Source organism: Anolis carolinensis, chromosome 1 (assembly GCF_035594765.1).
Source record: "Anolis carolinensis isolate JA03-04 chromosome 1, rAnoCar3.1.pri, whole genome shotgun sequence".
NCBI lineage: Eukaryota > Metazoa > Chordata > Lepidosauria > Squamata > Dactyloidae > Anolis > Anolis carolinensis.
This window is the reverse complement of record NC_085841.1, coordinates 46,251,884-46,274,347: the sequence shown is the minus strand read 5'-3', so window position 1 is coordinate 46,274,347 and position 22,464 is coordinate 46,251,884. Positions and strand designations below refer to the sequence as shown.

Sequence of the window (22,464 nt, the reverse complement as noted above, 5' to 3'; positions counted from 1 at the left end):
GCTTAAAGGCTTCATAGTGCTTCAGGGTTGGAAGTCATGATGAAGGGTGCACGGGTGTGGGGAAGGGGTTTTATTTTATGTGGAATAGGGGTTTTGGATGCGTGCAGGGTTTGTTGTGTGTAATACGCTGTATGTCTTTGTTTGAATGTTAGGGTGAACTCTTATATTTAATTTCTTTTTAAAAAGTGAGTTGAAACCTAGATTGAAAATAGTGGATAACATGTAGAAAGAACAATTCTATATGTTTTGAGTAACAGATAATAATATGTACTCAGTGTTAGAATTAACAGGCTGATTGACTAATGTAGATATGCATGTACATTTCAAAATGATTGTTATCTGACTATATCTGCTATAATTTGCTGTTTTGTTATGTAACATTTCATTAATAAACTCTTTACCTCCCCACCCCCCCCCCAAATATAAAGAATTCAATGACTGCACGTTGCTTAAGTCTCATTGACGGACTGTCTGCTCAGGGTTACATACGTCGCACTTTAACGACACAACCATTCAATGTTAAGGCTTCCCGCCAAATAGAACTGTAGAGGAGAGTCTACTGAACAGGCCAGTACCTGCTGCATACCAGTACTGCCATCTGTTGAGGATTTACGAAGATGGAGGCATTACTTTTCATTCAACCCTCGTATATTTATATAAAATTCAACTCTTTGGGTGTATTTACACTGTAGAATGAATGCAGTTCAACGTTACTTTAACGGCCATGGTTCAGTGGTATGGAATCCTGGGAGTGTAGTTGTATAAGGTCCTTAGGTGCATCACCAACGTATAAATCCAACATCTTCATCCACCCCTATAGTTAACCTAATGTATAATGTTTTTAAACTATTTTGCATATTTTCCCCAAAGACCCATAGCAATATACTCATTTCAAAATATTTTCCTCAAGTATTTCAAAGCTTTAGGCAGTGGATTAATTTCCTCTTTTTAAAATGACAACATTGATAAATGGCCACTAAATTGCTTCAAATATAATCAATGTGATTTTTTCCCCTTGAGGTACTTTTAGTGGGGGATGTCATCATGTGTTGAGAATGAGGATGAGAAAATGCAATGGGATTAGCATTCTGGGGATCCTGATTTCTGAAAAGAAAGCAGGGAGAAAGAGATTGTGTGCACAGATTGTGTTACATTAGTATTAAATTTAGTAGAGTATATCATTATATATGAAATCAATATATTGTCCAACTATGAAGAAAGAAAATAGAAAAATAAATTTATCTGAATTTTGGTCACTATTTTAGGTCTTTCTAAACTGATGGAGGCCAGTGAATCTGTCGCTAAACTCTCCCAGGAACTGGCAGTGAAAGAGAAGGAACTGGCTTTGGCTTCTGTAAAAGCAGACAAAGTGAGTACCAACTGCATAAAGATAGTGTTTTGTTTGAATTCTAATTCAGACCTCTTGGGATAATATGAGGATTAGAAGGCATGCTGTTGTTTTTGCACTTCTGATTCTAATTTTGCACTTCTAATTTTACAATATAGTTTCCAACAGCACACTAATTATCTCGGGAGAGTTAGTTGATTACTGTGAATTGGACTCAAACTCCACTGATATTTTAGATCTGCCCATTTCACAGTTCAGATTTTAGATGTTTCACTAAAAACCACACAACACTTCATATATTTATTTTTGCACTTCAAATTTTAATTTTCACTTCTATTTTTACAGTATAGTTTCCAATAGCACAACACATGACCCAGCATACTTTTTATTATTATTTTGTAACAGGTACTGGCCGAAGTAACAGTCAGTGCTGAGGCATCAGCTAAAGTGAAAAATGAAGTACAAGGTGTCAAAGACAAAGCACAGAAGATTGTAGACGAAATTGATTCAGAGAAAGTGGTAGCAGAGGCAAAGCTCGAGGCAGCCAGACCGGCATTAGAAGAAGCTGAAGCTGCTTTGAATGTGAGTGATGTATTTTGTAATAATAATAATAATAATAATAATAATAATAATAATAATAATAATAATAGTTTTATTTGTTACCTACATCTTCTCATAGCTCAAAGAGAGGTACAACAGTTTGTGCTTTTACAGAGGCCAAAGCCAGTTCCTTCTCTTTCACGTAGTTTTTAAAAAGCACTACACTGAGAAATAATGGAAGAAAACAGTATATTGAGAAAATGAATTATGTAATATATTGAATGTACTTCTTCTGTGTTACAAGTAACACATGTAAATTCCCTTTGTATTTGGAAGTGAATTTTCAAATAGCAAAATATATGCAGATGAATGTACCAAGAAAATGATGAAGTACAGACTTGGGTCAGACTAAGCTGGGACATGTACTCAGTTTCAAATAGTTGCCTTGATTGGATCTGTTTTTGCATGGTTTTCCAAAATTGTGTTTCTTTGATTAATACTTGCCTGATATCACAGTCTTTGTGCACCATTGATTAGATATAATCAGGGTTTCATTACGAATTCTTCACTATAGCAGCTTTGGAAGGGTAAATTATATTTACTTTGGTAAGACTGTATTTTTTTATTTCTGCTCCCCCTATTGGAAATGTATTGGTTCATCACTCCACAAAGAACCTATTGTTTAAGGAAAGATGATAAATTGAAAGAAAGACCATGCAATTTCTAAGTATTATTCTAAGATCTTACTCAGGCAGTAAAGTATGTTTCCCTTTACAGACTATCAAGCCAGCAGATATTGCAACAGTTCGAAAACTTGCCAAACCACCTCATCTCATCATGAGGATCATGGACTGTTGTCTCCTGCTGTTCCAGAAGAAAATAGACACAGTCACCATGGATCCAGAAAGGCCTTGTGTCAAACCATCCTGGAGCGAATCCTTGAAAGTAAGTGCTCTTGACATATATCTCTATATTTACATGTACATCTACCTCCATCCATCAATCAATCTATTTATGAAGCTTAATGGCTTGGATCCAAGCATATCTGGCATAAATGAATCCTCAGTTTTTGCTAGTTTCCCCTCTACAACCTCAAGCCTTACATTGCTTCAAATAATATCCCACCTGGTCTGTTGGTCCTCGTAGGTGGCTTTTATGTGGAGGAAGCTGCAGCAGGAAGGGGCAAGCAGAGAAACCATATGTAGCAATGTTTGGGGGGAATAATCATAATAGTCATAACAACAACAACAACAACAACAACTTTATTTATTACCTGCCTCTTCATGGCTCGAGGCAGGTTATACCATATTTGAAAACACATAATCATTGTAAATATTTTATAAAATACAAATATTAAACCATATTTCTATAAAATACACAGATTAAAATTATTTCTATAAAATACATATGAAAATACACAGAACAAAGATTTAAACACAAGATGCGAGTTTAAAATTCATTATTAAAACTGACTGGGTAGGCAATGGTATGCCAGAAGCGATAGGTTTTCAATTGTTTCTTAAATTCCGACAGCTGATCTAGTTGTTGTGCATTGGCTACAATATATGTCCCCTCATATATGCACCCCCTTCAAACTTGTTGTAGCCCCTCCCAGCATGGCTACTTATAAGTTAAGAACTGTTCAACAGTAGTATAGAGTGCCTTGGAAAGTGGCAGACTCTCCTTCCTGGCAAGTCTTTCCACAGAGGTTGGAAGGGCATCTCTTAGAATACTGTAGTTCTGTATTCTTGTATGGCAGGCTTCTGGATTTGACCACCTTTGTGGTCATCTCCAATTTTGAGATTATATATTCTTGGAGGGTGATGTAATTTTTATGTGCCCTGTTACAGGAAGATAGCTTAATAGGTCTTGGCTGCAACCCAATTTTTCAGCAAATGGCCATGTTGGAGTGACTGCAATAGCTTGAAAAGTCAGTTAGGGGCGCAAACGCAGCGCCCAAACATGAGTCAAAGAACATGAAAGGCACTGCAGACTAACTCAACCAGAGAAATCAGCCATTGCAGAGCACCTGATGAACCAACCTGGACACAGTGTATTATTTGAGAACACAGAAATGCTTGACCACTCCAACAATTATCATGTCAGATTACACAGAGAAGCCATTGAAATTCACAAACATGTGGACAACTTCAACAGAAAGGAGGAATCAATGAAAATGAACAAAATCTGGCTACCAGTATTAAAAAAACTCAAAAATCAGAACAGTAAATAAGAAACAACACTTTGAGACATGGGAACTAGGGGCAGTTAACAAAGAATGCCCCCAGGCAGAAAGTAGCTAGTAGATGGAGCCATTCAATGCAAATTAGGGTGATTAACTAAAACATTTACGGTGGCAAGAGTTCTTCCCTCACCCTGGACTTCCCACAGATATATATATAAACCTTCCTTGCTGAGTATCTCCATACCTCACAACCTCTGAGGATGCCTGCCATAGATGTGGGCGAAACGTCAGGAGAGAATACTTCTAGAACATGGCCATACAGCCCGGAAAAAATACAACAACCCTGCGATCCCGGCCATGAAAGCCTTCGACAACACATCAGTTAGGGGAGTTTAGTCATTGTGAGGTTGATAGAGGGTTCTGACTTCTAGAATAACCTTGAGTGGAGAGAAGCAGGCATAAATTGGACTTTATACATTACTAACAGGATAATGATCTATATTAGGCTTGATCGATCCATGAAAAATTTGATTCTAAACTCGTTTCAAAACTAGAGGGGGCAGTTTTTCGTTTTTGTTGCTATTTACGAATTTGGCCCCCAAAATTTTTCGAAATTAACGAAAATTCGTTATTTTCTAAATTAATTCGTTAATGGCGGACGCGCATGCGCAATTCCCAAAAACAGCACAGAGGGAGAGGACTTTACAGGACTCTCCCACCCTCATTTTTTGAGTGATCTTCTTCCAACTTGGTACAGTGGTAGAACACATTTAAAACTGATAGCTCACCAAAATTTGGAACGTTTCCCTTATCCTCTGATTTTTGGCGAATTTTCATAGCTTTTATAATAAACCATTTTTTAATAATTGCAGAAATCTGTTCCTGGTTTGAAAGTCTTATTTCCTGTTAAATTGGGTTGTCTTTACTGTGAAAGTCATTGTTCTACTTCAGAAACTTTGTTTTTGTGGCTGAAACTTTGTTAAATTGGTGTGTGTGTGATATATACTGTCTGTGTATATATATAATATATAGTCCCTGCATAATGTGTGTGTGTGTATAGGTAAAGGTAAAGGTATCCCTTGACGTTAAGTTCAGTCATGTCTGACTCTGGGGGTTGGTGCTCATCTCCATTTCTAAGCCCAAGAGCCAGTGTTGTCCATAGACACCTCCAAGGTCATGTGGCCGGCATGACTACATGGAGTGCCATTACCTTCCCAGAAACACCCAGAAAATGGGAATTCCAGACAGGAAACAATCAGGGCCAGCTAATACCTCCCAACAAAGGATTCCCCCAGGTAGGAAGCAGCCAGGCTTTGAAGCTGCAAGGCTATTCAATGCTAATCAAGGTGACCAATTGCAACATTCACACTTGCCTCCCACAGACAAGAGTTCTTTCTCCCACCCTGGACCTTCCACAGATATATAAACCCCACTTGCCTAGCTTCGCACAGACGTCAAAACCTCTGAGTATCAGGCCTGGCAGGCAGGGAAGGGCGAGCGAGCGAAGGGAGGACAGCCGCCGGAGGAGGACGAAGCAGAGGGGAAGGGGTCTCGATCCGCCGCCTCCGCCCGCCTGGATGCGCCTTGCGAGGAGGAGGCGGAGGAAGCGGAGGAGGGGGCGGCAGAGGGAGAAGCAGAGGCAGGCAGTGAGGGAGGCATGAGCAGCGCTGCCCGCGCCCCTCGCCCGCCTTCGCCTTCCGCCTCCTAAGCGACCCTCCCTCCCTCCCTCCCAGCCCCATCCTCCCCGCAAGGCTTCCGAGGAGGAGGAGGAGAGGACGCTGCCCGAAGGAAAGGAAAGGTCGGTGGGCTCTTCGGGGGAGACCTTGGGGAAGGTCGCGGGAAGGGCGGGAGGGGAAGGGGGAAAGTGCCCCATTTTCAAGAGCCACTTCGGGAGGGAAAGAGGGCAACCAAGGGGGGACCTCCCTCTCCCCCTCCTTCCCTCCTGGAAGAAGAAAGGAAAGACACGTGGACGCGCCTCCTTTCCGACGTGCGGGCCTCGCCTTCCTGGGCGCTGACACGCGAGAGCCTCCCTCCCGAAGACAGAAACCTGGCCCAGTCCTTCCTCGGTAGGCTATTGGGAGATCACCCTTGGGAGGTAATAATAATAAATTATTATCAGCTGCTGAGGCGAGGCGGCGGCGGCCATTTCCCCCCTCCGTCTTCCTCCTCCTCCTCGGCTTCCTTCCCCCTCGCCCCCTCCCATTGGCTGAGCCCGTGACGCCCCTTTTGCTGAGGGGCAAAAGGGAAGGGCCTGAATGGTGGGAGTTTGGGTGCTTTGCAAAAGCTTTTTTTTCCTAACGAAAAAAACGACGACATAACGAAAAACGGCCTCTCGCGATTCGAAACCGCGATATCCAGACGTGTGACAACCAATGCTTCAAAATTGCTTCAAAACAAACAAAAATAACGAATTAATAACGGTTAACGGGGAAAACGAATTATTTGAGCAAGCCTAATCTATATATTTTATGTAGTAATCATTGTACAAATTAGGAACACAATACAAGTGCAAACATGATTTGAAAATGATCTGAGCATTATTCATGCCTGAATACTTTTGGAAAAGCCACATCAATTAAAAAAAAAATTTTTTTTACCTATTTGCTCATCTCTTTGCCTCTGTCTTCCCCTTAAGTCAATACTTAAAGTGTATACTAATATCAATCAGCACTGTGCCTTACTATTTACCAGAACACCATATGCTACAAGGTTATTACAGTTGAGAATGGGATACAAAAAACAGTGTCTAAGGATTTTTAAAATCTGTTTTCTTCCAGCTTATGAGTGGGCCATTTCTGCAGAGTCTCCAGCAGTTTGCCAAAGATTCAATCAATGAAGAGACAGTAGAATTGCTGCAACCCTATTTTCAAATGGATGATTATACTTTTGAGAATGGCAAAAAAGTCTGTGGCAATGTGGCAGGGCTCCTTTCGTGGACATTGGCTATGGCAACATTTTATGGCATTAACAGAGAAGTATTGCCCCTTAAGGTAAATGACAAAACTTGGTTGTATGCATATTTCTAAATAATAGGAGAGAAAAATATTGATTTTTTTAAAGTTTCGTTTAAGTGTGGATTGCACAAACCAATGAATATGCTGAAGTATAAGATCAATGAGCCCAGAATGGTTGCGAAAATTGTCAAAATAAAACATAGACTATCCAGTCATAGATCTCCTTTTGTCATACATAGTTGCAGTCTTAGTTCCTTTCTGACATTGGGAAGACAATCAAACATTTCTTAAGACTTAATACTTTTGATGGTTTCCAATTGGTTAAAAATCATTCCATCTAGCTAGTATTGGTTGCCTTTTCCATCTATGCACTTTCTTAAAAGCTAAGAACAGAAAAAGCTTATATATAGTTGTGAAAGCTGTAACAAAACTTACCACTACATTTTTCATTTTAGACTAACTTGGCAAAACAAGAAGGACGTTTAAAAGTAGCAAATGCAGAGTTAGCAAAGGCTCAAGCATTGCTAGATGAGAAGCAGGCAGAACTGGATAAAGTACAAGCAAAGTTTGATGCAGCAATGAAGGAAAAAATGGTAAAATGACAACATCTTAAAAACTAGACTTTGATCTTCTTGACTAACTTCATCCTTGGCTTGATCCTATATTTTTTGGGACAAGGTTATAGAAATGGTGGTTGGTTTGGTTATGAAGTCTTCTGGCCATCTTTTCATCCCTGTCATGCCAATCAGATTTCTGATATGAATGCAATGTGTAAATTGTAACTGTCAATCTATGCAGGAAGTATATGGTTTTGACCCCAAACAATTTCACAGATGGTTCTATGCATTTGTACACTGTTTAGAAGTATAAAAGTACTATGATGAGTTGGAGAGTTTATCAATGAGCTATCCTGGCAGTTTTCTCTGGTGGTCTCTTTTGGTGCTTATACTTGTGGATTAATGTCCTTCCCGGGGGGTGGGGGGAGTGGATAATTTCTCTGAACATCAGACATTTAGGAAAAAAAATTAAAGGTCATGAGCAATAGTTCACTCACTCCCTTGTGCAATTCTATTTTCTTTCAACAGTACTCTTTCTTCCTTTCCAAGGCTGAAAGGTTATTTGGAGAAGTAATCTGGCAAATTAGCAGACTTAAATCACTCTGTCTTGCCACCTTTGAGGAGATGCTTGCTAGGGCTTTAAAATCTCCATCTCCTCAGCTTCTTGATCCCTAGACATGCCAACATTTTCCCCAGGCTCATATTTTTATTCACTGACTGCAGTAGTCAAGACCAAAACTGTGCTTACTAATGTGACCTCATATCCTAGCACCACACAAGATTAAATACAATCCTTTCTCCAGTTGTATTTGGTTTCTAGGCAAACAATTATTTTGATGCTGGACAGCCAAGGCACTTGGAACATCGTCCATGAGAGATAAGTGCCAAAACAGAAACTGGCAGGTTTTCTCCTAATTTTTGACGGTAGAACAAGAGCTTTGTGCTATAGTTTCACTGCGCATGATAAAACTGCAGAAATGACCATAATCTCTCTCCAGCTTCAAGTTGGAAACGAAGACTGGAACTCCTCACATTATGAATGCCAGAGGATAACAGGACACTTGCCATGGCAGGAATGCTTAAGGGGCCACTGAAGAAAAAAAAAAGCACCTGTCATTTTATTGGGATAGAATTGATATTGAAAAATATTTGGGTTTCATAAATATTGGGAAACTATGATGATGGTCAAGAATCTTCACAGTTTGAGACTTACTGTGTATAGGAAATAATTTATAATATTGTCAGTTCAAGAATTTTATTTTCTGCAGAGAAATATTGTTTTCTATGTAAAGATACATAGGAATCTGTGCCTTTTGTTTGCACAGAAGTCCTAAACTTCAAGTAGTTTACAAAAACTACAGCATTTAATGGTTTTCTCACAGCACAAAGAACACTTAATGATGAAATGGCACTGGTACATCACTTTAAGACAAGTTCTGTTTCTTGTTTTCATCTGATGGTAATCTTGTTTGTTTACATTAAATCCAATTGAATATGATGTAATGAGTGCTGCCAAGTTGTTTGACCTAAACAACATGTTCTATACATGATGAGATCTGGTGCTTCATCACTAAGGTTTCTAGACTCATTTATAGTCTTAGGAGTCACCAAACTATTGATAATGCTGCCATATTGTGCATTGAACACTTAGACCACAAATGATCTTTTGCATATCTAATTTAGAGATACATATTTATAGTTTGTTTTAAAATAAATATATATCAGGATGGTCATCTGACAAGTGTAATGTAATATGTCACTTCAAAATTTCAGGACCTCTTGAATGATGCAGAAGCATGTAGGAATAAGATGCAGGCAGCCTCTGCACTTATAGATGGTTTGAGTGGAGAGAGAATTAGATGGACTCAGCAAAGTAAAGAATTTAAAGCACAAATAAACAGGTATGGTACATGAAAACAAAAGAACTGAATTTGTTCTAAATATGAAGCAAATATAGATAATGATCATTCCTCAAACTCCCTGTGTAATGAATGAAAGTTAGTTATCCTTTGACATTTGATAATAAAATTGATCTTTCACCAAAATTAATATGAAGAGTCTAATTTTACCTACTTTACAGTAAAAGGGATATGGGTATCTTCTTTTAGCATATTAGTCCTTTTTATTTTGCAGAACTACCAGATGTCTCTTATTGTAAAGTAGGTCCCTTAAATGAGAACCAGAACACTTGTCCCTTCTAGGGTGTCTCTTATTATAAGTAGTGTCAAATATTGAGGGTTGGGAAGCTTTTCCTTTCTTATAGCCTAAATAAGAAGTTTCCCAAAATCTTGCATGATTGAGTGTGAGCTCTTCATAAAGACAAAAATGTGTGTATCATATAATTAAGCAATCTGGACAATGTGTTAATTTTACAGAGAAACACATATTAGGCTAACTGAAATTTGTATTTTCATTTCGTATGTAGATAGAACTCAAATTTGTTAATATAGTAGAGTCTCACTTATCCAACATAAACAGACCGGCAGAATGTTGGATAAGTGAAAATGTTGGATAATAAGGAGAGATTAAGGAAAAGCCTATTAAACATCAAATTATGTTATGATCTTACAAATTAAGCACCAAAACATCATGTTTTACAACAAATTGACAGTTCAGTACATGGTAATGTTATGTAGTAAGTACTGTAGTTACAAATTTAACACCAAAATATCTGAATGTATTGAAAACATTGACTACAAAAACATTGACTACTAAAAGACAGACTGCATTGGATAATACAGAACATTGGATAAGCGAAGGTTGAATAAGCAAGACTCTACTGTAGTTGCTTCCTGATTGTTAACCCTCCATGTCGTGAATATTTACTGTTCCTTAATTCTGTTCAAAAACCTGGCAAAACTAAACTGCATATGTGATCAAAAATAGAACCTGATAAATTATCTCCATTACAGTGATCTTGATTCCTTTCTCAAAAAATAGCAATGCTGCTTATACCAAAAATTATAAAAGCCTGTGTTCTAGCCTGTGTTGCAGGTTTCTTCTTATCAGCTTGAAGTTAATATTCCATGTGTCTTTTGATATAATCATATACTTAGTTTAAAAATATGAAATAAAACAAATGTCAAACTTAATTTCCTGTCTTTGAATATCTATTTGTTCTTAGAACCTTTCTGTGCCACCTCAATCCTTATTTTTTTACAGAGAACTGGGACTGTGTTCATGAATGATTCTTTTTTCCCCCCTAGACTCGTGGGAGATGTTTTACTCTGCACAGGCTTCCTTTCGTATTGTGGTCCCTTTAATCAGATATTCAGAAATCTTTTGCTTAAAGATTTATGGGAGACAGAGATGAAAATAAGAAAAATCCCTTTTACGGAAAATTTGAATCTCATTTCAATGTTGGTGGATCCTCCTACGGTAGGTAGAACTTAGAGTTGTGTAGTGGTTTGGGTGTTGGACTAATATTTTTGGGGGGGGGGGCTGGAAACCCACTGGGCAATTCTGGGCAAGATGCACTCTCTTTGCCTAAGATGAAGGCAATGATATACTCCATCTGAAAAAGAAAACATCAGTCAGAAATGATTTCAAGGCACACGGCAACAGGTTCTATATTTTGTTAATTTTTTTGTAGCAATGAGTTTTAGTTCCATTTGTTGTTTAATTGTGCAACACAATCAAATTATTCTCTGGATAATTACATTTGCATGTAAATTAGTTTAATTTAATTACATATTTAAATCGTTTAAAAAAATCATATATTAGAAGATATGAAGAGAGCCAGTGTCAGGCAAGCAGACTTCTATCCATTCAAGTGAATACCTCCCCCCCCCCCCCAACACTCAACTATGCATACAGTAGAATTTCTTTTGGAAAATTACATCCTATGTTACAGATTTATTTGCAGCAATTTTCATAGAAATTGAATTCTTTGCTTGCAAATTACTTGCCACTGTTGGATGGATACCACTGGAATGTGTTTTGGTGAGCCTCTGTAAACATTCTGTTATAGTGATGTTGGCAGAAGTTTCCTGTAGGCGGGTAGATGTATGAAAGCAGTTCTGATAAAAAGGAGCAGATGTTTGAAACCTGGAAGCAAAGGCAAACTAGGTATTAAGGGAAAGGCATATTTCCTGTGACTAATTCATTTCCCATCCCCTAATGAAATTTTCTCAGTGAGCAATTTGCTGATGGCCTGAGCAATCAAACCTGGAAATTAAATCCCTAGCTACCTTTTAACCAAGGTAAATGCAAGATAATATTTGTCATTGTCCTTTTTCAAAACTTAGAAGCAGGTTTGGATATTATGTTAATTGAATCACTATAATTTTGTTAGAATAGTGAACTTCTGAGTCCTTCAGGATGCTTTTTCAGGCAGGTGGTCAAGGGGAACTGAAGTAGAAAAGTCTAAAGCTTTGGACCCATTTACACTGCCATATAATGCAGTGTAGAGAGGGTGCATTAGCCTGGGGTATCCGAACAACACACCCAGGCTAATGTGCAGTAACCAGGGCATAAACCATTTAATTTGGTTTACACTCAGGTTAAAAATACCTGCAAAAATCTTTGCAGGTATGGTGCCATTCGTGATCCCAGGTGTCTTGTCTCTACAGCCAACCTGTTCTACCTGGGCTCAAGCAGCCGGGGAGATGGGATGGCAGTTCCACCTCTCATCCCTGCCCCCTGTTTTGCCCCCAAACCAAAAACATGGCTTCCTTAGTGTTGCTGGAGGCTTCTGTGTAGCCACTTTCCCTTCTCCGAAGCTTCATCACATCATCATTCAGATCATTGGAGCTGCAGGAAAGCTTCCAGCAGTAGTAAGGAGGTCAGGTCTTTCATTTTTGGGCAAAACGGGGGGTGCGGGGGCAGGGAGGGGAAAGACACTTGCTACTTTGGCAAGGGAGGCGTGTCTGACCCCCCCCCCCCATGTTAATGATGTGTGATTTGCCCTTGTGTGTGGCTGCTTTTATTACTGCCGGTTTATGCCACATTTTGTCCTGTATAGAAGTGGTCCTTGAGGACTTGACAACTTGCATTTTTACTGATATATTATCAGCACAATAAAGATATTACTAACCCTGTTGCTGGAGGGAGAAATCATGTGGAATGTCTCTTTCAGCAGGGAGAGCCACTTCTACGGAATTCAATAAATGAATTTCTAGTTTGACCCTCAATTCTTATACAAGTTTCATAGTGTTAAGTAACATTCATTGGTTCTGCATATCAGTCTCCTATGACAACTTTTCTGTAATTGTATAAATTACAAATATTTCAGTTACTGCTGTTGTCAGAGTACATACATTTAAAGAGACACATACAGTTCCTGTGTATTCCCACAGTTATCGTTTCATTAACTTCCATTGGTGAATTTTAAACTAGATTCATGGTTTACCCAAAACCAAGAAACATTGTCACAGTCACTTGATTCTCAATTAAAATGCTATATACATTTGTACTTATACATTTGTACTTATTTATATTTATTCCATTGCAAACATAGGGACACCCAGCCTATGGAAATATCTGGGTGATTGTATGCTTTCTGACTGTATACTTATATATGTAACTTCAGATCGAAATGTTAATGTGAACTGAAAGGATCTGAACTGATAATGACAGTTGCGGGACTGTATATGATTTTCTAGCTACTACAGTCATGGAAATAAATGTGGATATAGCCTTCATATGATAAAACATCTCTGGCCTTATAGCAGATAATTTAACCAGGCCTTTGCAATTTATTATTTTCTCTAAATTAAGTGTTCTGTTGCAAACATGGTCAGAACAAAAGCATGCATACTTGTAGATAAAAGAACGCAAATGGCTCTGAATCATAAAGATGAGTAGATTTATTTGGCCGAATACCAAAAGTAGGGGAGGCATTAGGGCTTAGCATAATAAACAATACTTGTTTATTGTCACCAAAATGTCACTTTGATTGGTTTGGAAGCCATTTTGCAATTGTTTTTGTGGGTTATTTTGCAAAACAATTTTCTATATTACTTACAAGTGATGAGTAAATTTTTGCTTTCAATTTTTAACATTTTCAAGCTTTGATAAACTGTCATATTATTATGGTTGGCTTTGCCTTGCTAAGGGAGTAGTTGTCTCCTAGTAGACAAATACACATTGAGCCATTCCAAATGGCGACAGTGTGGTATCTTTTTTACTTTTGTAACAAGCAATCCTGACAATAGCAATCTGTTCCTGAAATTCTAGCAAGACTACAAGGCACAGGAAGACATCAATAAACAAAGAGAAAAATGAAAACTAAAGTCTGAACCCCAATTTTTAAAAAGCTACTACTTGTACTCACCCTTAATCGCCCTCCAGTTCTATACTTGTTAGAATTTTGACAAATAATATTAATTTATCTCTTTAAAAAATTAAAGTAGTTCTTTCAAATGCAGCTTTTAAACTAACTAGAAAAAAGTACTTATTCATTAAACCACTGAAGTCAACACTGTCTCCAGTAGTTATATTGTTTTTGTGTGTACATTTCTATGGCTTCAATTACTAGGAAAAAACATCAAATTTATTATTTCCACCCTGATACATTTTCCTAGTATGTGTGTGCAAGTATCTTTTGGGGTATGTTTTTTAAAGGAAATTATTCTTAGGCAAGTGGATTTCTCTGCACATATGAATGAATGCATGACATCTGTCCATAAGAAAAAACTAAGCATAAATCATGGCAGTGAGTGAGAATGTGGATCTATATCCAATAGTCTGATGATAGAGGATTTTCTTTGCCTTAAACCTGATGACATGATGATGTATGAGAAACCAGTATTCCAAGAGTGAAGCAACCACTGAATTTTTCTTAATCTTCAGATCAGTGAGTGGAACCTACAAGGGCTCCCAGGAGATGAACTGTCAGTGCAAAATGGTATCATCGTCACTAAAGCCACAAGATATCCACTTTTAATAGACCCACAGACCCAGGGGAAAACATGGATTAAGCAAAAAGAAAAGGACAATGATATGCAAGTAAGTCGTTCAAGTGTGAAATGTCCCATCTCCTTGAGCCTATTTGTTCCCTTGAAACATAATTAAAAGTAAATGAAAGTAATATCCTATGTGATCATAAAAATGTCTGAAATATTGTAATCTGTTTTGGAAAGGCACCCATTCTTTCTTGGCCAGACATGGGTTATTTTGACCTCTGATGCTAATATTACAGTCAGATAAAGTTAAGGCAATCATTGACCTTTTAAGGAATTGTTATATTTCCTGCAGAAAATACGAAATTTATAACTTAAAACTATAGGAAAACAGGAACATAAAACCTTATTGGAATTTGCCATTATCTAATGGTGCCAGTTATGGATGTAGTTAGATTTAACTGTCCTTAGTTTCAGATTGGCAATAATCGTGGTTTGCATCAAAGAACTGTTGTGAAGCTAAACATGAAAATAAGTATGAATATTTTTACAATGGAAATGTAAAAAATATTCACAAACATTCTCCTTGGCAAGAAATGCTGTTTTGTACAGGAAGATATCCATTGAAAGATAGACAAATATTTCAGGATTTTTAACCCCATGTGAAATGAAAACCACCAAATACATTAATCAGTAGCAAGAGGAGAGAATGTTAATTTTTTCTGAAAAATACTAATTTTGTGTAAAACAAACTATTTTGTGCAAACAAAAATGTTCTAGAAGTGATAAATTGATGTTTGTTATATGAATTAGAAAAGTGTCATTAAAAGTAGCAATGTGGCTATATAATGCCATTTAAAGGGAGCAGATTAATTATAAACATCAGATAAAGTAGGAGCCTCTGGTGGCCTAGGGGATAAAAGCTTTGTGACTTGAAGGTTGGGTTGCTGACCTGAAGGGTGCCAGGTTCGAATCCCACCCGGGGAGAGCATGGATAAGCTCCCTCTATCAGCTCCAGCTCCATACGCGGACATGAGAGAAGCGTCCCACAAGGATAGTAAAAACATCAAAACTTCCGGGCGTCCCCTGGGCAACGTCCTTACAGATGGCCAATTCTCTCACTCCAGAAGCAACTTCGGTTGCTCCTGACATGAAAAAAAAATCAGATAAAGTATGAGAGATTCATAGATCAGTGGTTATTTAATGTGTCTGTTAGTTTTGTGTTTTGTGCAAGTGTTTATTCATGTATGCCATGTTTGTGTTTACAATCCATACTTTAATAGGTAGATACTTATAGTGTTTGTTGTTTTGGTACGTTAAATGCAGATGTGTAGTATTTAAAACATACAACCTTGAAATTTTGTTTGTATGTTCTATTCTTATTTAACTATTTTTATTTTTGCTTTTCTGAATACAAAATTATTTTTTAAAATGACGATGCACACACTCATCTTTTTGTCCAACAGGTATTAAAATGATACAATGATTTTATGGAAATGTTTAAATAACATAAATGAGACCTTTTTTATCATTATGCTATGCCCCATACAAATTGGAGCCCCTGGTGGTGCAGTGGGTTAAACCCTTGTGCCTGCAGCTCTGATGATTTGAAGGTTGGGTTGCTGACCTGAAAATTGCCGGTTCAAATCCAACCTGGGGAGAGTGCGGATGAGCTCCCTCTATCAGCTCCAGCTCCATGCGAGGACATGAGAGAAGCCTCCCACAAGGATGGTAAAAACATCAAAACATCTGGGAGTCCCCTGGGCAACGTCCTTGCATACGGCCAATTTTCTCACACCAAAAGCAACTTGCATTTTCTCAATTTGCTTCTGACATGAAAAAAAATCCATACAAACTAATTTATATCTGCCTAAAAGTAAATTCCATTGAGTTCATTGCTCATTGATATTTACCTCTGCTTAAGTGTATGCACAATGGTAGCCTATGAGTTTTCAAAGTGAGAAAAAACTATTCTATCTTTCTTTTATAACAAATTCTTTCTATTTATAAGGTGACAACTCTGAATCATAAATACTTTCGCACTCACCTAGAAGATTCCCTCTCGCTGGGAAGACCACTTTTAATTGAAGATATAAGTGAAGAATTAGATCCTGCCCTTGATAATATATTAGAGAAGAACTTCATTAAATCAGGAACTTGTTTTAAGGTGAGTTACCTTGTAAAATGGCCTATATATGTTTTATTTTATGTGTTGTTTAAAAACCTTGCAATTTTTTGCCCTTCACTATTCTGAGCATGTGGAGCCCCTGGTGCCACAGCGGGTTAAACCGCTGAGCTGTTAAACTTGCTAACCGAAAGGTGGGTGGTTCAAATCCGGGGAGCGGCTGAGCTCCCACTGTTAGTCCCAGCTTTTGCTAACCTAGCAGTTAGAAAACATGCAAATGTGAGTAGATCTATAGGTACCACTCCGGTGGGAAGGTAATGGCATTCTATGCAGTCATGCTGGCCACATGACCTAGGAGGTGTCTATGGACAACGGTGGCTCTTTGGCTTAGAAATGGTGATGAGCACCAACCCCAAGAGTCGGACACAACTAGACTTAATGCCAGGGGAAAACCTTTACCTTTTATTCTGAGCAGGCAGTGTAAAATAAATTCTCTAACAGAACAAGGAATTGCCTCCTTCAATATGTGGGACAAATTCTTTTCTAATTCAGAAGCATAGATAGATTCTCCTTGACATGTTTTCTTGTTGTTGTTGCTGCTGTTGTTTTATTTGTGATTCTTAGGAAGATGAATTTTCTTTCTCTGGCTTTGTGTGTTCCATAGTTAACCTCTTCCCTCCTCCACACACACACTCTATTAACATAAGATAGAGAGAGTTAATAAGGGGCTATTTCACTTTGCCTGTTTGAAAAGCTTTTAAAGGATCCGTCTTAACAAAATACTATAATGCTATAATTCCATTCCAACTTCAATGGCTCCAGTCTATTGAATCCCGGAAATCTGCAACCAAGGGAGAGGTCTTTGTAATTCTCAGGCAGAGCTCTCTATTGCATCACCAAACTATATATATCAGAACTCACTAAGGGTTAGCCATAAAACAGTTAAAGTGAGCTCTTATTGCTGTAATTGTGCAATGTGAATGGCCCCCAAGTGTCTATATGCTCCGAATGGAAAACAGCAACAAAGTGTTTCAACCATGTTCTAGGCTTAGGAAGAAGAGATATTGAAATTTCAACATAAACCAGACAGTGGCAAATTATGTGAAAAATGAAGCCTTTGTTTAATGTTTTTAACTGAAAATTTTCAATAAAATGATTTAATTAGTTAAAATATTATTTAGTGTTTTTGACTGCAAATTATGTATGGGCTATCTGATGAAATGAACAATGAGGGAAGGGAAGGACCTAGGCACCCTTTATCTGTGACCCTTTATCTGCTCAAAATGTCTTCTCTGGGTACTTATCTCCCATCTCAGGGTTTCAGATGAGTGCTAATTCTCTGGAAAGCTTGCTCAAAAGGTCTAGTGTTAGAGTTATTTTTCTTGAGGAAAGGAAATCTTTTGGGAGAAATAGAAAGCCACACATTGTGGAGTTCACTCTTACTCTAAAGCTGGATAGAACCCATCAGCAAGCTCAATGAGAAAATATTAATCCCATGGAGGAAAAAACAGAGATGAAATGTTGCAGAATTCTCATCCCCTGCCCTTAATCTATTTCTCATTTAACTTGAGGCTGGACTGCATCCATTACAAGCATTTAATAAATGTATGGCAGAAGCACAAAAATGTACTACACTACAGCTGGATTTATACACTGGACCCGATAGAGACACCATGAAAAATGGGGTCAATGATGGAATGTTTGAAATATACCATAGACAAGCAATATATATCACAAACTTTCCTTTGATTTACATAATTGTCATAGTACTCTCTGATGAAAAATTGCAAGAGAGGAACCCAAGAGTGTATACACCTTTCAGAAGCTATTTAATCAAAACAAGGGGGACAGAGTCAAGATCTGGCAACCATGTAGAAACCTAAGAGTTATTTGTTGCACCCTAATCAATTTATAAAATGTAACACTACATTAATAATTGTGATAAAAAATATAAAGCATGCATGCATTCTTATTGATAATCTTTCAAGAATTTACAACGTTGATTTCAATTTAGTAAAATGTGGTTTGAATTGTTATTTAGGTGAAAGTTGGTGATAAAGAAGTAGATGTCATGAGTACATTTAAACTTTACATTACTACAAAATTGCCCAATCCTGCCTTCACTCCTGAGATCAATGCTAAATCATCAGTAATTGATTTTACTGTTACTATGAAAGGGCTTGAAAACCAGTTATTGAAGAGAGTAATACTCACAGAGAAACAGGTAAGTTAACAAATAACAGTGAATAGTGTACAAACAAAATTATGAAAAAATACTGTGTGGTTGAAGTTCAGACATTGATTCTGAAATAAAGACAGCTATTGTGGTTCTGGGGTTATTTTTAAAAGGAAGAAAACCCTCGCCCATTGAGTTTTTTTTTTTAAAAAAGAAATATTTTTAAAGGAAATACATTGTTGGGCTTCCCTTCTTTGTTTAGAACTCAAACCTGACTCTCTCTCTATAACTGGCCCTTGGAAAAACTATTCTTTTATTTCTCCCTATCTCTCTGTATTGCCTGCAGCTTGGTCCTCCCTCTCTTTTGGGCTGTATAGAGAACAGTACAATATGATAGTCTTATTATTTGTTATAGATTACATATATTTTTGAAAGCAAAGACATGTCTCTATTCAAACCTTCAGTCTCTCTATAAAACTGGCCCTTAGGAGAACTATAATTATTTTCTTCCAATGGTCCAAAAATTTTGTTTCTTTTGGACACGAGACAAAAATCCCATTTGGATAGGCATTCCGCTTTTGGATGCAGAGACGAAAACTAAAATGAGCTGAAACAAATGAAACAAAACAAAATGGATCGCGATTCTATACAAATGCACACCACTAATATCCTTACCTCCCTGTGATCGAAACTCATATATATGAATGCCTCAGCCAGTTTCTACTTCCTATGCTTCCTCTTGTCTTGTGCACAGTTTTATTATCCATTTTGTTCTTGGGTCATTGTTGATTTTGCCATGGGCTCTGCTGCAGATGTCAGTGATTTATCTTTCCTTCTTCTGCAGCTAGGAGGGAAAACTTTGTGTAACTCTGATTTCTTGATCATTGGAAAGGGTACCCTTTCCTGTTGGACCCATCTTTATCCCTATCTTGCTTTTTAATATAGGAATTGGAAGCAGAGAGAATTAAACTCATGGAAGATGTAACTTACAATAAACGGAAGATGAAGGAACTGGAAGACAATCTCCTTTATAAATTAACCGCAACAAAAGGTGGTGTTTTGTTGTTTTACGTATTTGTTATTTATTGGAGTTGATGTTGACATCCTTATCAAGGATATGAAGACATGAATTCTTGATTATATTAAAAGTTCTGGCTCTAACCTGTAGCTTGCAAATAAAGGCTCACACCAAGGTAAAGGAGATTTTTAAAAAATACTTTGCACATATAAAACTAGATATGAAGTAATTTTTAGAAGTTTCTATAGGCAGGGATATGTAGCTTGCTTTTATATAGTGGGATATGATGTGAACCTATACATATAGTTTTAAGCTAGGGTTTTTCACACTGCTATGCAATATGGGGAGATGCAGGGCTAAATCACTAGAACTTTCAAGCATCCCAATACGTATGCATATGTCCTTTCTGTCCACACCAATGTGATATACTGGGTGTTCAAGGTGACTAGATGATAAATCTAGAGGGGGAGTTTCAACCTGAAATAGTTATATCTTGAGGCAGATTGGTCTCCAATTTCCTGGCGGATAGAGTATGGAACATTAACTTATAAACTTTGCCTAGTCAGCTCATTTTTTCATGCCTAGTATTATTATCTCAGTGAACTTGAAATATCTTTCCAAGGTCCCATGTGTAGAACCTTCTAAGAAATCTTCCTGATATCATTTAATGGAAGAAGCCAGGATTTGAAACTTGGACTTTCTGAAGTCAAGCCAAGTTCTTTGCCATACATACACTTTCTCAAGTTGGATTTTGAATATTACAGTTCTAAGGCTTCCTTATGAAATATATCTTCTATACCCCTTAGGTTCTTTGGTGGATGACGAATCATTGATTGGTGTCTTGAGAATAACCAAACAAACTGCTATGGAAGTTTCAGAAAAACTGGAAGTTGCAGGAGAAACTGAGAAAAAAATTAACTCTGCTCAAGAGGAATACCGTCCAGCTGCAACACGTGGAAGCATTCTGTATTTCCTTATCACAGAAATGAGCATGGTCAATATCATGTATCAAACATCATTAGCTCAGTTCTTAAAACTATTTGATCAGTCCATGGCTAGGTAGGAAAACTGCTATTTCTGTAGAGCCTGCCTTTCTGCATACTTTCCAATTGAGATATTCATTTATTTGCTTGCTTTGTTTTCATATCAAAGGTCTGAAAAGTCCCCAATCCCACAGAAAAGGATATCAAATATTATAGATTTTTTGACATATGAAACATTTGCATACTCTGTCAGAGGTTTCTATGAAAACCATAAATTCCTCTTTACGCTGCTTCTAACATTAAAAATCGATCTTCAGAGGGGCCAAGTTAAGCCAAAAGAATTCCAAGCACTCATTAAAGGTAATGATTTTTTTTCTTCTGGTGTTGCCTATTCTTTACACCTTATTAACACTGTTATCGTCCTCTACTTATGACCATCCCTTTCCCACTGTTTCCCACTTCTCCTTCCCTCCTTCTGATATTTCCTGATCCTTCCTCCCATATGACCATTCCATGAATTGTTGTGTCTGGGGATCACATGTGTATGGCAAGGAAAGAATTAGCACTTCTATTGCTGACATGCAGTTCCCATCATTCTTCCTTGTTCTGAACACATACTTCATAAATCAGGTTCCATTGTTGGGTCATGAAAATACATCATGGCAGCGTTCCTTCTCTTTTGATTTTCAGAGCAGAAATTAAAGCTTCTGCTTCTACATTTAAATTAATCATAGTACTAGTAGCATCAAAGCTTAGCCACTTTGAGTTTCTTTTGGGAGGGAGAAAACGGGATATAACTACTAAGGTAAAGGTAAAGGTTTTTCCCTGACATTAAGTCTAGTCATGTCCAACTCTGGGGGTTGATGTTCATCTCCATTTCTAAGCTGAAGAACTGGTGTTGTCCATAGACACCTCCAAGGTCATGTGGCTGGCATAACTGCATGGAGTGCCGTTACCTTCCTACCGGACTGGTACCTATAGTTCTACTCACATTTGCATGTTTTTGAACTATTAGTTAGTTGGCAGAAGCTAACAGTGGGGGCTCACTCCACTCCCCGAATTCCACCAACCACCAACATTTCAGTCAGCGAGTTCAGCAGCTTAGCAGTTTATCCCTCTGTGCCACTGGGGGGGGGGGGGTCCACATATAACTACTGCTACTACTACTACTACTACTACTAATAATAATAATAATAATAATAATAATAATAATAATATGATTTGCTTGAATTGAGGCTTCAAAAAAAATCAAGATAGGAAATTGTGTGGTTGGCACATGCTTTGAGGAAGATATGGAAACTATGTTCTTTCACTTAGGAAGGACTTCTGTTCAATTAATCGTCTAATGCATTAACTCTTAAAAGCTTTATATGAGTTCTAAATATTGACAAAGGCAATAATGCTGATGGAATATTGCCTGTGACACTACAAGAGTTTGCCTTGGCTCCTGTTTTGTGTTAGTCATGGAAAAAACACTGCTTAAAAGAATGCTATTAATAAAGAAAAGTGTCTTTATCAGACAAATAGGTAGAATAACTTGTCCTTATAAATGCAAGGAGAATGAATTTATTGGATAATCAAGAATAAGGGTATGAAAGGAGGACAATTAAAGTTTTACAGAAAACAATATGTACTGAAGCAATAATAATGGACCAAAAAACCCAAAAGCAATTTTGTATTATTGATATGGAAGATAATGGCAGAAGCTTAGGTATTTATTCTATGTACTTTCAAAT

General features: G+C 37.5%; 2 protein-coding genes across 2 annotated transcripts in view; one reads left to right on the top strand and one right to left on the bottom strand.

Annotated features, from left to right (window-relative positions):
• The window catches only part of btbd9 (BTB domain containing 9), a 376,867-nt gene extending 370,661 nt beyond the window's left edge, over positions 1 to 6,206 (bottom strand). Inside the window, exon 1 of the mRNA XM_008125190.3 lies at positions 6,203 to 6,206. The gene's annotated coding sequence lies outside the window, so the exon portion shown is untranslated. The remainder of the gene's footprint in view (positions 1 to 6,202) is intronic.
• Positions 1 to 22,464, top strand: part of dnah8 (dynein axonemal heavy chain 8) — a 171,759-nt gene that overhangs the window by 125,705 nt on the left and 23,590 nt on the right. The window contains exons 64-76 of the mRNA XM_062973653.1: positions 1,266 to 1,369; positions 1,754 to 1,930; positions 2,666 to 2,833; positions 6,851 to 7,063; positions 7,483 to 7,620; positions 9,358 to 9,485; positions 10,791 to 10,962; positions 14,377 to 14,532; positions 16,438 to 16,593; positions 18,593 to 18,775; positions 19,673 to 19,778; positions 20,552 to 20,804; positions 20,898 to 21,088. Of these exons, the coding sequence (XP_062829723.1) occupies positions 1,266 to 1,369; positions 1,754 to 1,930; positions 2,666 to 2,833; positions 6,851 to 7,063; positions 7,483 to 7,620; positions 9,358 to 9,485; positions 10,791 to 10,962; positions 14,377 to 14,532; positions 16,438 to 16,593; positions 18,593 to 18,775; positions 19,673 to 19,778; positions 20,552 to 20,804; positions 20,898 to 21,088 (2,145 nt within the window). The remainder of the gene's footprint in view (positions 1 to 1,265; positions 1,370 to 1,753; positions 1,931 to 2,665; positions 2,834 to 6,850; positions 7,064 to 7,482; positions 7,621 to 9,357; positions 9,486 to 10,790; positions 10,963 to 14,376; positions 14,533 to 16,437; positions 16,594 to 18,592; positions 18,776 to 19,672; positions 19,779 to 20,551; positions 20,805 to 20,897; positions 21,089 to 22,464) is intronic.